We start from the raw sequence: 12958 nt of genomic DNA, 5'->3' as shown, positions 1-12958 counted from the left end.
GCCCAAAGGACATTGTATCAAAAAGATACCTATGTCACCATGCTTATAGTAGCACTGTCCATATGCCCAAGATTTGGAATCAACCAAGATGTCCATCATCATATGAATGCATAAAGAAAATGTAATGCCCTCACACACACGGTTATTCATCTGTTAAGAAGAAGAAGAGGAGGAGGAGGAAAAAGAGGAGGAAGATGAGGAAATCCTATCATTTACAGAAAAATGGGTGGAACTAGACAACACTCAAGTCAGGATTTGTCTTTAAAAACTAGATACTTAACTATTGCTCTTCTGGTAGCTATAAGAAAATATGAATTTGGTAGGTGTTACACTTTGTAGCAGTCTCTAAAATTCCCCAGAGATGCAGGGTAGGAGGAAGCGAAGGCTCCACCAGCAAATTCATATCCCTGAACTAACTGGAAACCTAAGAGCCAGCAGCAAGTTTTTCTGTGTTTCACTCCTGCTAAGCACACAGCCGTTAATACACCTGTTCTATTTAACATGACGCAGTATTATTATGCATGATGCAATACCATTACCCCATATTTCAATATTATTATCCATGATGCAATATTATTACCTGTGATTTAGTATTACCAAATACCCATGATGCAGTATTATCAAGTACCCATGTTTTGTTATCCAAGATGTGCATTATCAATATTTTGAATAAAGAATGTCTTTACATTCCTACAAGATTTCCTGTATGTTGATTTAAACTACCTCCCATGGTGGACTTTGGCAGGTTAACCAGCACATGCTGCACTAGAGCCTTCTTAAGTACCTCTGATATTGTCCAGTTCCCACAGAGGCGCTCACCTGCCCAAGCTCTTCATTAAGATTGGATGTTCTAGCCACGGCATAGACATCATTTACTTTATAATGCATATCTTCATCCTGAAAAAAATGAAAAATACGACCCAAACCAGGTTCAAAACAAGGCTCAATATCATTGCAAAAAGGCAACTGATCTTTCTTCATGACTAAAGTTTATGAAGAACTTGTAATGGAGACTACAGAATACTTGGATTGAAACAATACATGCTAGTTTCTCTTTTATTTTAGAAGACTTTATACAGAAGTAGTAATGTGTAGAAAGAAATTTAGAGGGGTCAGTGTTGGGGCCTAACTGACTAAGCTGCCGCCTGCGACCCTGCCAAACCATATGGGCAATGGTTTAAGTCCCAGCTGCTCCATTTCTGATTCTGCACCCTCCTGATAGGACTGGGAAAGCAGTGGAAAATGGCCCAAGTGCTTGGGCTCCTGCCATCTGTGTGGAGCTGGATGAAGATCCTGGTTCCTGGTTTCTGCTTGGCCCAACCCTGTTAATTGAGGTAATCTGGGGATGTAAAACCAATGAATGAAAGAATCTCTCTCTCTCAACTCTGCCTTTAAAATAGAGTAAGTAAATGTTAAAGAGGAGAGAGAGAGAAGAAAAGAGAAGAAAAAAAAGAAAAGAAAAGAAAAGAAGAGAAGAGAAATGTTGATGTGTTGATAATCTGGAATTAGACAACCTGATTTGACTTTCTGGGTCCAGCTTGTGTTGCTAGCATCCCATATGGGTTCCAATTCATACCCTAGCTGTTCCACTTCCAATCCCTGTATCTCTCCTTCTCTCTGTAAAATATGCTTTTCAGATCAAATAAATCTTTTTTGAAATTTAATTTAAAAAAAGAAAGAAAACTTGGCTCTACTTTTGCAAAGCTGAGATCTTCAGCAGTGAACACTTGTGCTTCTCGGTGACTCCATCCACGAAATAGGAACAGAGCACAGATCTTCCAGCCTTCTTGTGAAAACTGAGAACAGCTTTCAAAGCACTGCTGTGCGGCAGTTGAGACACCCCTCAGGACCACTGAGCTTCACATTGGAGCCTGGCATTGCGTCCTAGCTTTGCTCCTAAGTCCAGGTTTCTATAGATGCAAGCCCTGGGAGGGAGTCCCTGTCATCCACTGGGAACGCTCAGACTGAGCTGGCTCCTGGCTCCAGCCTGACCCAGCTCCAGCTGTTATGGATATTTGGGGAGTGAATTAATACAAGGGAGCTCTTTCTTCCTCTATCATTCTATTTTTCTACTTTCAAGGGGGGAGAAAAAAAAAACACATCAGAATTGTGTTTTTAGCAACAACAACAAAAAGCAATGGCTTGGGAGTAAACTTGTTTCTGAATTTCTGATTTTACTACTCACCCAGTTTATGAACAGGGCCTGAATAAGTTTCACAATTTCCAGAGTCACCAGCAGACTGATGGGAATGAGGTTGTGGTACAGGATGATGAACACCAAAATGTCCAAAGCAAAGCTGTGGGCGTTGATGTCTGTGGGAGAAAATCAGAAGACCCACGTCACGGTTTCAGGCGTCGCCTTGGCACCATCATGGGATGCCCATGCCCTGTGTGACTGTCTATGTTAGAATCTTAGCCTTGCCACTGATTCAAGTGGGTGATTTCAGAAACTTGAGTCCCTGCCACCGATGTGAGCAAGCCAATTTGAGTTCTTGCCTCCTACTTCAGCCTGGTCATCCTTGGCTGTGGCAGGCATTTGGGGAAGCGAACCAGTGGGGTGGGAGACCTCAGTCTCTGTTTTTCAAATAAATTAAAAACGGGTAAAAGAGGCGTGGCTTTTCTCCATTGAAAATGGACACAAATCTACATGCTTTACAATATGCACTTGCTAAATACAAGCTATGTAAAAAGGAGCAATGAGGTTCAATATTGAGGAAGACACAGACCCTGCCCAAGGAAGCTCGGGGCTGGCACAGCTTGAGAACATAAGCTGACTCAGCCAACACAGCACCCACACAAGGTCATGCCACACAAACCCAGAAGGGGCTTTCAGAAAAGGAAGTGAGCAACGTTTGAAGAGGGAATTTGCAAACCTCAGGAGATGAGGGGAAGGGAATGAAGAGGACTTCTCCTTGGGAATAACATGCAAAGTCAGAGATACAGGAAACTAAGCATCTAGGAGGGTAGTCCAAACACTCCGTGGAAAATAGAATTAAGAGAAAGGTTTAGGAGGTGATGGCTGAGCCAACCACCTCCTTACAGAGAATGCCCATCCCACATGTGAATGGCTGCACACACCTTCACCAATCCAACTATTTAAGTCACCTTCGCAAGAGTTGTGGAAGACAAGTGAGAAATCATAATACCAAATCTTGCTACACTCCTCAGAAGAGAAGCCCTGTGTCAGCCCTCCCCAAGCTCCTGGAAGAGTGGCACAGAGAGAAGTCTAGTGCTGCTTGGGGGAGGGAGAGGGAACTGAGTCTTTGTGCTCGACCTACTGCAGAAAAAAAAAAACATTCAAGTTGGACTGATTTTCTCAGACCTTTGCCCCTGGCCCAAACGTGGAGTGAATATTTGGAAATTCCACAGCCTAAGGTCCTTGTTACCTTTCCCTCCTTCACCCCTGGCAAACATGGGCAAAAAGCGAATCTCCAGCTAAACAGACAAGCCAGGAGGGAGAGCTTAGGAGTTCTGCCTGAAACAAGGAATTCACCCTATTGCACAGAGACCCAGCACCTTGTAAAACCCAAAGTCTGCTCCCTCACCAACCAGCCCTCATTCACAGACAGAGCTTTTGCCCTTGCCCGGCATTGGGCAGAAACCTGCTTCTCAGCAAGTTTAGTTTTTTGTTTTGGTTTGGGTTTGGTTTGGGTTTTTTTTTTTTTTTGCCATGTGTTACTGCTAGCATCTGCTGGGCTTGGAAGATACCCTCAAGACTTCCTAGGAATCAGAGTATAGGATCCAGGCATGTCTAATCTGGGTTCAGTCTGGACTGCTAGCAGGGTAAGGAATAGGGGCTGCATTTACCTTTTGTAGCCAACAAGGAGCCAAGGGGCTGTGTCTCAGAAACCAGTGTTGGGTTAGTACAGCCCATCCCTAGGCCAGCGCCTGGAGATGGAGTGTCACCTGAAGACACATATGTAGGCGAGGGAGAGTCTTTTTGGTGTGCATCATTCCCAGTCTCTTACAGGCCTCGTGTGCACTCTTAAAATCACACAGGACTGGGCCCGGCGCGGTGGCGCAAGTGGTTAAAGGTCCTCGCCTTGCACGCCCGGGATCCCATATGGGCGCCGGTTCTAATCCCAGCAGCCCCGCTTCCCTTCCAGCTCCCTGCCTGTGGCCTGGGAAAGCAGTCGAGGACTGCCCAAAGCTTTGGGACCCTGCACCCGCGTGGGAGACCCGGAAGAGACTCCTGGCTTCGGATCGGCATAGCACTGGCCGATGCGCTCACTTGGGGAGTGAATCATCGGACGGAAGATCTTCCTCTCTGTCTCTCCTCTCTGTATATCCGCCTTTCCAATAAAAATAATAATAAAAAAAAAATCACACAGGACCACGTTATGGTGGAAATCAGCTGTGATCCACTTTGGTCCTCCATGATAAGCTGTGGAGCTGACCCCATCACCTCTGCCACAATCTTTGGCAGATAGCAAAGAATCCCAGGACTGTTTTGTGACCCAGTGCCAGGCTGCTGAAGCCCAACACTACATAAATCCTAATGGTCCCTGACCCCAGGCCAAGGTAGCAGGACCTCTGGACCTTATTCAATCTCCAAGAGGGGTTCATCTGCCCTGTTTGAGCTGAATTCTACACTAGCCAACATCACCAGGAGAGGACAGATACTGTATCAGTTAGTGAGCCCACCTCAATAACAGATGGACCATAGCAAAGTGAGATTTGGTCCTACCCACTAGGGCATAAACTGATCTTGGTGGTCTTTGGGCTCCAGAGGCAATTTAGCTTTGCAGCATTCTTGAACACAGGACAAGAAATCAGCCTACAATAGGACCAGGAAGAGGCCTGTAAGATGACCTAACACTTTTTTAGGCACTGCACCAATTCATATTAATCACTGCATCAATTACACTTTTGAGGCCTGAACCAATAAAAATCTATTATCAGAGGATTTGAAGAAAGCTCATAGGGTGCTATTTGATAAAAGAGCAGATAATCCACATGCTCAGACAAAAACAAAACAAAACAAACAAAAAAACAAAAATAAGAAGAAGTAAAATTGAAAATAAAAAGGGAGGTGATGGCTTGATTAGATATATCATTCATGGTATATATGTGTCCAATAAAACATCCCACTGTACCTTATAAGTATATACAATTTTTGCCAATTCAAAGCAAATTTCAAAAATCTTAGGAAAATAACATTTTGTTTGCAATGCAATTAGAAATAATTGCCTTGACCTGTAAGCAAAATCATAAAATCAAGTTCCTAATGTCACTTTTAAAAGTAGAACAACTTCTGAAAACGACAGCTCCTTACCATTATTTAGGTACCAGATATTTGCACCGTAACTTTGATTCCATATCACTCCTCCCACAAAGCTGATCAAGGCCATGACCAGCAGCATCATGAACAGCACGAGGATCTGCACGTTGGTCACTTTCTCAACCTTGGATCTCTTGAGGGGCGATTTGACAGAATTCTACAAAAAGCACACAGACACACAAACACAAAAAGACCAAAACAAAACCTAAGAAGTTGTAATGTACGTATTGATGGCAAGAAGAGAAGGGTCTAACATCTGAAAGAAAAATGAGGGATGTTAGACTAGCACACCCATACCTGGCACATGGCTGTGATGGCTGGCCAGTGGTCCAGGCTCCTGGCTTTGGCCCTGGTCTGCTCCTGACTTACAGGTGTTTGGGGAGCAACACAGCAAATAGGAGTACCCTCTCTTTCTCTCTCTCTCTCTCCTTTTCTCTCTCTCCTTCCTCTATGGCTTACTTCTTGAAAATAAAAACATATTTTTAGAAAAAGGAAACTACAACCTTTGCATTTTTTTTTAAATACAAGAGCATTGCACTGATGAGCAGACATGGTTTTCCACTCCAGGCCTAAGAAGCTCTTATTGCTCTAGAAAACATATGAACATAGCTGACCTCAATGTTGCAGAGTTTTTAAAAACACCAAATGTGGATATCCCAAAGACTAGGTGATCAGCCGTGTAGACAAACAATAAATAGTTATTGAATTTCTTCTAGTTTTAAAAACAATGGGGTCCAGTGCAGTAGCATAGCAGCTAATGTCCTCGTCTTGAATGCATCAGGATCCCAATATGGATACCAATTTATGTCCTGGCTGCTCCACTTCCCATCCAGGTCCCTGCTTGTGGGAAAGCAGTTGAGAATGGCCCAAGGCCTTGGGATCCTGTACTCTACATGGGAGACCGGGAAGAAACTCCTGGCTCCTGTCTTCACATTGGCTCAGCTCTGGCGGTTGCAGCCACTAGGGGAGTGAATCATCAGACAGAAGATCTTCCTCTCTGTCTCTCCTCCTCTCTGTATATCTGAATTTCCAAACAAAATAAATGGATCTTTAAATAAATAAATAAATAAATATACGTATTTATATACATGTGTATATGAATATGTACATATATGCGTGAGCTACCGTGCCAACCAGGTGTTCTGATAGGATAATAGGATGCTTTATGTTCATCTACTGCAGGCTTCTAAGTCACAGTTGAATGGTTTATTGTCATGTGTATAATCAATAGCAAGACAAAATGTGTGGCATTGGAGAGCTGTCTGTACAGCATCCCAGACTGTGACAGTATAGGTTGCAGTGGATCACACCCAAAAGTGGTTGTTAACCTTGGCACTTTGTGCAGGTATATTTTGTGCCACATCTGACCAAACTTGAAGCTATATTGCTACCTTAGCCTGCGTCCATTAGAAGACAGAATCTACGGTCAAATACGTTCTTGCTGGGTGCAGCATCAAGACCATCAGAGTGAGGAGCAAAGGAAAGTGACAGGCCAAGAGAGAAGGCTGTGCACAGCGTGTTCTACTGAGTCAGCCACAGTTTTGCAAGAAGCTGCGCCCCGCTCCTCAAGGGCACGAGTGCAAGCACTCAGTAAAGAGCCTCACCACGGCATTCCTCCACGCACCGGTGACCCTGAGCCAAAACGGTCACACGACGTTTCAATATGGACACTGTGGCCAACCTAGGCCTGCTGTCAGCCTCCCTTCTTACCTCCTCACTCCTAAGTTCCATCTAGTCTACACGCCTGAAGTTTTCAGTCTATGTGTTGCCTTCCCTTGGGAGCGCCAACGTTTTGTAGGATGGGGCGCCCATGTACGCCCATGACATCTTGCACCTGCCACTCCTTCTTTAGGTAACCTACTGTCTTGACTGTCTTCCTCCACACACTGTAAGGCATTCAGGAACAGGAAAATACCCTGTTCCTTGCTACCCCACAAATTCTCAAAATTGACATCTGGAAAGAAATGGGGGCTAGGGCCCGGCGCGGTGGCGCAAGTGGTTAAAGGTCCTCGCCTTGCATGCCCGGGATCCCATATGGGCGCCGGTTCTATCCCTGGCAGCCCCGCTTCCCTTCCAGCTCCCTGCCTGTGGCCTGGGAAAGCAGTCAAGGACGGCCCAAAGCTTTGGGAACCTGGACCCGCGTGGGAGACCCGGAAGAGACTCCTGGCTTCTGGTTTCGGATCAGCATAGCATCGGCCATTGCGCTCACTTGGGGAGTGAATCATCTGACGGAAGATCTTCCTCTCTGTCTCTCCTCTCTGTATATCTGCCTTTCCAATAAAAAAATAATAAAAATAAATCTTTAAAAATAATAATAAAAAAATAAAGAAATGGGGGCTAACAAGATATTTACAGAGGAAATGTTTAAGTCCAAATGTTGTTTTTCAATAACAGGAAAAAGAAAGACTTACTATCAGCTACTTCATATAAACAACAAACATTTGTAAAATCCTAGGGCAAAACAATATGTACTGAAGGCAGATAAAAATAATAACTGAGAGGCAAGGTACTTGTGACAGATAACTTACAGAAAACTTTGGAGAGAAAAAAATCACATCTTAATGGGGGAGCTATACACATGGATGTTTCCAAAAGCTCACGAAAAGTGGAATTAAGTGAAGTTTTAGAGCAAGTTCATTTTGGTGCAAAAAAAAAAAAAATGAAATTTATGCATATTTCTTCATTACATGGATTTCCAGGATTTTATTGAATACCACATGTGTACTAAACCTGCTAAATCTGTAAAAACAGAAGGAAAAAAAAATCTAAAAGCAGTACCATTTGTCATCACAGCATATTTTACCTGCATGAATTTGGTGTCAAAGCCAGCGTAAATCACGATGCCAACGATCCACTGAGTGTTTCTAAGTTGGGTTCCTCTTAACAAGACCTGGTCAGGCCCAATTGAAACAGGGCTACAAATAAAGGATAGCGCAGATGTAGTACCAGAGAAGCTTCCTCTTGTCTCAAGGTGCAACGAAAGAACGAGCTTTTACCCCTACTGAAGTTTAACTTTTTGGGCAAATGACAGTAAAACAACGACTCCTTCATAAAGTACCTCTCCCTATAACACAAAGATTGGCTGAAGTATTCATCTGTCACCACTGCAGAGATGTGCTGACGAAAAGTTAGGGAGTGAGAAGACCATTGCTTAAACCTAGGGTGGCTAAGAAATCAATTTGTCAGAGAGGATCCTGTGAGCAAAGAAAGAGCTGTATGCCGACTTATTGATCTGTGGAAGGCACCAAGCGAGGCAGGGCAGTGCCGGCTTTGTTGGGTTGGCCTCCTCCCCTCCGGCACTGGTGACTCACTACACAACAGATCCTCCCGTAAAAGTCTGGAAAATTCCTCCAAAGTATGCACATGGGGGAACAAAAGCAAGGATAGTTCCTGCATCATCATCATCGACCAAATCACCAAGGGCTCTTTTTTGGTCATTTTTTAAAAATCTCATTCTTCCCATTGATTTATTCTAAGGAATATTCTAAGTAATTCTGTTCATAGGAACCCTGGCTTCTCCAGCCATCAAGATTAGCATTTGCACTGATTGAGAAAATGCCATGCCTTTTCCACTTAAATTTAGGAACTCTTTTCACAGTTACAAAAACATGTCAGGGTACATTACAGCGAAAGAAAACAGGAATGAGTACAATGTTACAAAACGTTATTAGTTGACAGAACAAAAATTGCCACATTCTGTGTCCCCATGAAAGAACAAAAAAAAAAAAATGCTTGCAAAGAGAAATATGATACCTTTTGCCAGGTAGGTACAAGGTTCCAACAAAGGTGTCGAAATGGCAATTAGGCCCTTCACATTCTATTTTTCCAGATAGACTTGACAGTTGTTTCTCTGTTTGCATGTCAGCTGTATCTGGCAAAGCCTGTAAAATAACGTTGAAGGTGAAGGGAACTAAAACAAATGTGCTTCTAGAAGTTAACAGAAGATGAGCTGAAAGTCAGCACCGAGAAATGCGTCGCATTTGATCTCAGACGGGGATGTTGAGAGCCGTAGTATACAGGATGGCAAAAGCCGCAGAGTATAGGATGGTATAACCTTCATCCTCTCAGTCCGTTTATGGCATGTTGCTATGACAGTCCTTTGACCATCAAAACACTGACGAGAATCGTTTGAAACAATGCCTATAAAAGCGTGTTATCGCTTTTGATCCAACATTTATAGCGTATACATTTTCCTGATAAAAGTAACATGTTCATCTAGTTCCCTTTTATAACAGCAATAACAACAGCAATAATAACAATGTACTCTGTCTATATTTGATGAGGATCAATTACACCCATTCAATGCTGGTGACAATCAGATTTTCCTAGTGAAAAAACAACCGGTACCTAACAAAACTTGACATTGGATGCTTGAGTGCACGGTTGGGATTTTTTTTTTTAAAAAAGCTATCTTTACCTGTCGTATCTTTAGATTTGTCTCTCCATCCAGATTAGATGTTGCAACATAACACATTGACTGAGGTTCACTATGGAAAATAACACAAGCAATACGGAACGTTACTTCTTCACGCAACTATTTTTCCAATAACAAAAAATACAAGATGTAGCCCAAATGAATAACCAATCTGCAAAATGGAAAGGACTATAACCAAAGAACCATTCTACTGGCGACAGCAGCAGTCTGATCCTGCCAGCCTGAAATTCATCTTGTTCAAAGGCTGCTTCAGTGGAAAAGGATGTACCGTTATAGTCATGTAACCTCAGCAGGAGGACAAATATGCTGGAATTCAGAGATGCATCTGAGGTGAAATAGAAAATGCGGTTCTTTTCTGAAGTGGGCCCCATTTGTATCAGTTCAGACACTGCTTGCGGTGTCTGCGGCCCATCTTGGAGGGCCTGGTTCGATTCCCAACTCTTCCCCTCTGGTTCAGCATCCAGGCAGACAGCAGGTGATGGAACCAAGACTTGGGTCTCTGGCATGTGCGAGACTTGAAATGATTCCTGTGTGACCGCCTTGGCTGTTGCAGGCATTTGAGAATGAACCAGTGGAAGGAAGTTCTCTCTCCTCCCCCCGCCCCGCCGCTTTCCCCCCACCGTGTGTGTGCATGTGTGTGCCTTTCAAATAACAAGGAAATACACAAATAAAAAGTCTTGAAATTTTCCATTACAGTTGCCAGCAATTCACACTCTCTGGCCTTTGCAAGGAGTATGTAGTTTTTCAAGACAAGTGTGAAAAAAAAAAACTACACTTGGGGTTTCTTGTTTCCATCCAACAGCAGCAGTTACGGAGTTAAACGCCACTTTAACAAACATTTAGCGTGTGAGACTCTGTTGCATGTCAGATGTCAGTTTATTTCTAAACACTAATTGTTTGGAAGAACAAATAATCACAAAAATTTTCCCCTTAAAAATCTGTTGAGTCTGACTTGTCTTGCTGGTTGTATCTCCTCCACTGAGAAATTAGTTTTAAAGTAAAACAAACTATTAATTTACCCAGCAATCTAATAATTTAGCTGACATGCGCAACTCTCTTCTTCATGACTTCACTTTCCCTTGGTTCCAGTTACCCTCAGTTAACTACAAGCCAACATCACTAAGTGGAAAATTCCAGAAATAGCCAATTGATACATTTTAAAGTGAACCCCAAACTGAGCCGTGTGATGAAAGCATGTGCTGTCCAACTTCCAGCTCACAGGGATTTGCATTGTCCGCTTGTCCAGCATACCTACCCTCACGCTGCTCACCTCTTCATCCCTGAACCTGGGCTATCAGAGCAGTTGTCGAAGCTCGGTGGTGCTGGTGGTCAGATGACCCTACCCACTGTTATTCCAGTGCTCCATCTCAATGCCCCCCTCCTTCACCTCACGTCCTCTCATCACGCAGGCCCTGAACCATCTCCCATCATCACAGCTAGCATGAGCACAGCACAATAGCATGTGTAGGCATCACACTGATGTAGATTTTATTCTGGTGTATTGTTATGATTTTTATTCTTTATTAACTACTGTGAGTCTTTTATTGTGCTTAACCTATAAATTAAACTTTATCATAGGCATATATGTACAGAAAAAAAAAACAGCGCATATAGAATTTAGGACAATCCGTAGTTTTAGGCATTCACTAGCAACCTTGCAATGCATCCCATGTGCATAAAGGGGACCCCAAATGATGACTCACATATAGTCTAATATTAAAAATACAACCTCAGTGGGGCTGGTGCAGTGGCTCAACAGGCTAATCTACTGTCTTCTAATGCTGGCACCCCACATGGGTGCGGGTTCATGTCCTAGCTGACCAATATCAGGTCTAACTCGCTGCTTGTGGCTTGGGAAAGCAGCAGAGGATGGCCCAAAGCCTATACTCACACGGGAAACCAGAGGAGGTGCCTGGCTCCTGGCTTTGAACTGGCTCAGCTTTAGCCATTTTGACTATTTACAGAGTGAACCATTGAGTGAATGATTTTTCTCCCTGACTCTTCTTTTCTCTGCCTTTCTAAATTAAAAAAAAATTAAAATATTCTTTTTAGAAATCTATAGCTTCATTGAATAGTTCAGTGTTATGACATAATTAGGCCCTCTAAACCACCATTTCCCACTTCCCACTCTTCTCAATAAAAAAAAAAGTGAGAAAGGTGACAGGAAAAAACAAAATGTCTGTTAGGGTCCTGAAAATTAACCAAAGACTTAAAGTAAGGCAGGGATCTTTCATTTTAGAAAAACAGCCAAATTTTGGTTAAGAAAACAAAACAAGCAAACAAAAACAGTAAGATACATAATACTCCACTTGGTCTCTTCCCACCCCCTGCGTTCAGCCGTGACTTTGGAAAGTTCTCCACATTCCCAGTGCTGAGAGAGCACAGCAGAGCCTCAGCTCTCAGGAGACACATATCCAAGGAGCCATCTGCTGGGCATTTCTCTGGAAGACCCACACTCGAAAGCCTTGTTTGTAGTTCAGCCTTTTTCTGGCTTTCAGTCTCCTTGTGAGAGTGCCCCTGGTCTTGACTTCTGCTATGTTGCACCCTATGCTCATCAAAGTAGAAACTCAAGGTCTTTGGGGTTTGACCAAGCCCTGCAGAGACAAAGTTTACCTTCACACAGGGTGACCCTCCACAGTTCCTTTCAGGTTACTCAGGGTTTCCAGGGTTCTTACTTTCATGCTAGCTCAAATAGGCACTGAGTTTACTGGAATCATGGAGAACTGCTTAGAAAATAGAATCTACATATTGTCTAAGGGAAAATAAGTTAATGATTTTATCTCTTTTCCTTACCTTTCCCTTGTTCCCCTCAAAAATACTGCATCTCATGCAAGCAGTGCAGAGAGTAAGAAGCAAGGAAAGACATACACAAAAATGATGAGGCGATTATACACAGAAGTGTTCCTAGGATACACGCCGGGCCTCCTCTGTGTACCTCATACTCAGAGACAAATCCAAGAAGGAAAGACAGCAGCAGTTAAGCTCTTTTGCTGGCTGGTAGAATGCATTGATCGGAAAAGGCCAAGGTGCATCGGCTGAAAGAAGAGCTTGTGCAGGTATTAAGGCTGTTCTGGAAGTTTGCAGGCTGGATCCAGAATGCGTCCACATCTCTCTCTATCCTATGTAGCATGGGGTTAGAACTCCAGGAACACCTTCAGATCCTGCTGAGATGTGTGTTACTTGATCTTGGGACTGAGAGATGTGTCCGTGCGGCTGTGGCCCCGGCTGTGTTGTAGCCATGG

The 12958-nt window shown here is 43.4% G+C and overlaps 1 protein-coding gene across 1 annotated transcript in view; it reads right to left on the bottom strand.

Annotated features, from left to right (window-relative positions):
* LOC121156275 (phospholipid-transporting ATPase IB-like) overlaps positions 1-12958 on the bottom strand; it is a 96924-nt gene that overhangs the window by 67974 nt on the left and 15992 nt on the right. Inside the window, exons 7-12 of the mRNA XM_040979890.1 lie at positions 9699-9768; positions 9035-9162; positions 8085-8196; positions 5276-5438; positions 2186-2313; positions 820-897 (exon numbers count right to left, since the gene is read on the bottom strand). Of these exons, the coding sequence (XP_040835824.1) occupies positions 820-897; positions 2186-2313; positions 5276-5438; positions 8085-8196; positions 9035-9162; positions 9699-9768 (679 nt within the window). The remainder of the gene's footprint in view (positions 1-819; positions 898-2185; positions 2314-5275; positions 5439-8084; positions 8197-9034; positions 9163-9698; positions 9769-12958) is intronic.

This window comes from Ochotona curzoniae, unplaced genomic scaffold (genome assembly GCF_017591425.1).
Source record: "Ochotona curzoniae isolate NIBS_2020 unplaced genomic scaffold, NIBS_Ocur_1.0 contig_3332, whole genome shotgun sequence".
In the NCBI taxonomy this organism is placed as follows: Eukaryota; Metazoa; Chordata; class Mammalia; order Lagomorpha; family Ochotonidae; genus Ochotona; species Ochotona curzoniae.
This window is presented reverse-complemented; position numbering and strand designations above follow the sequence as displayed.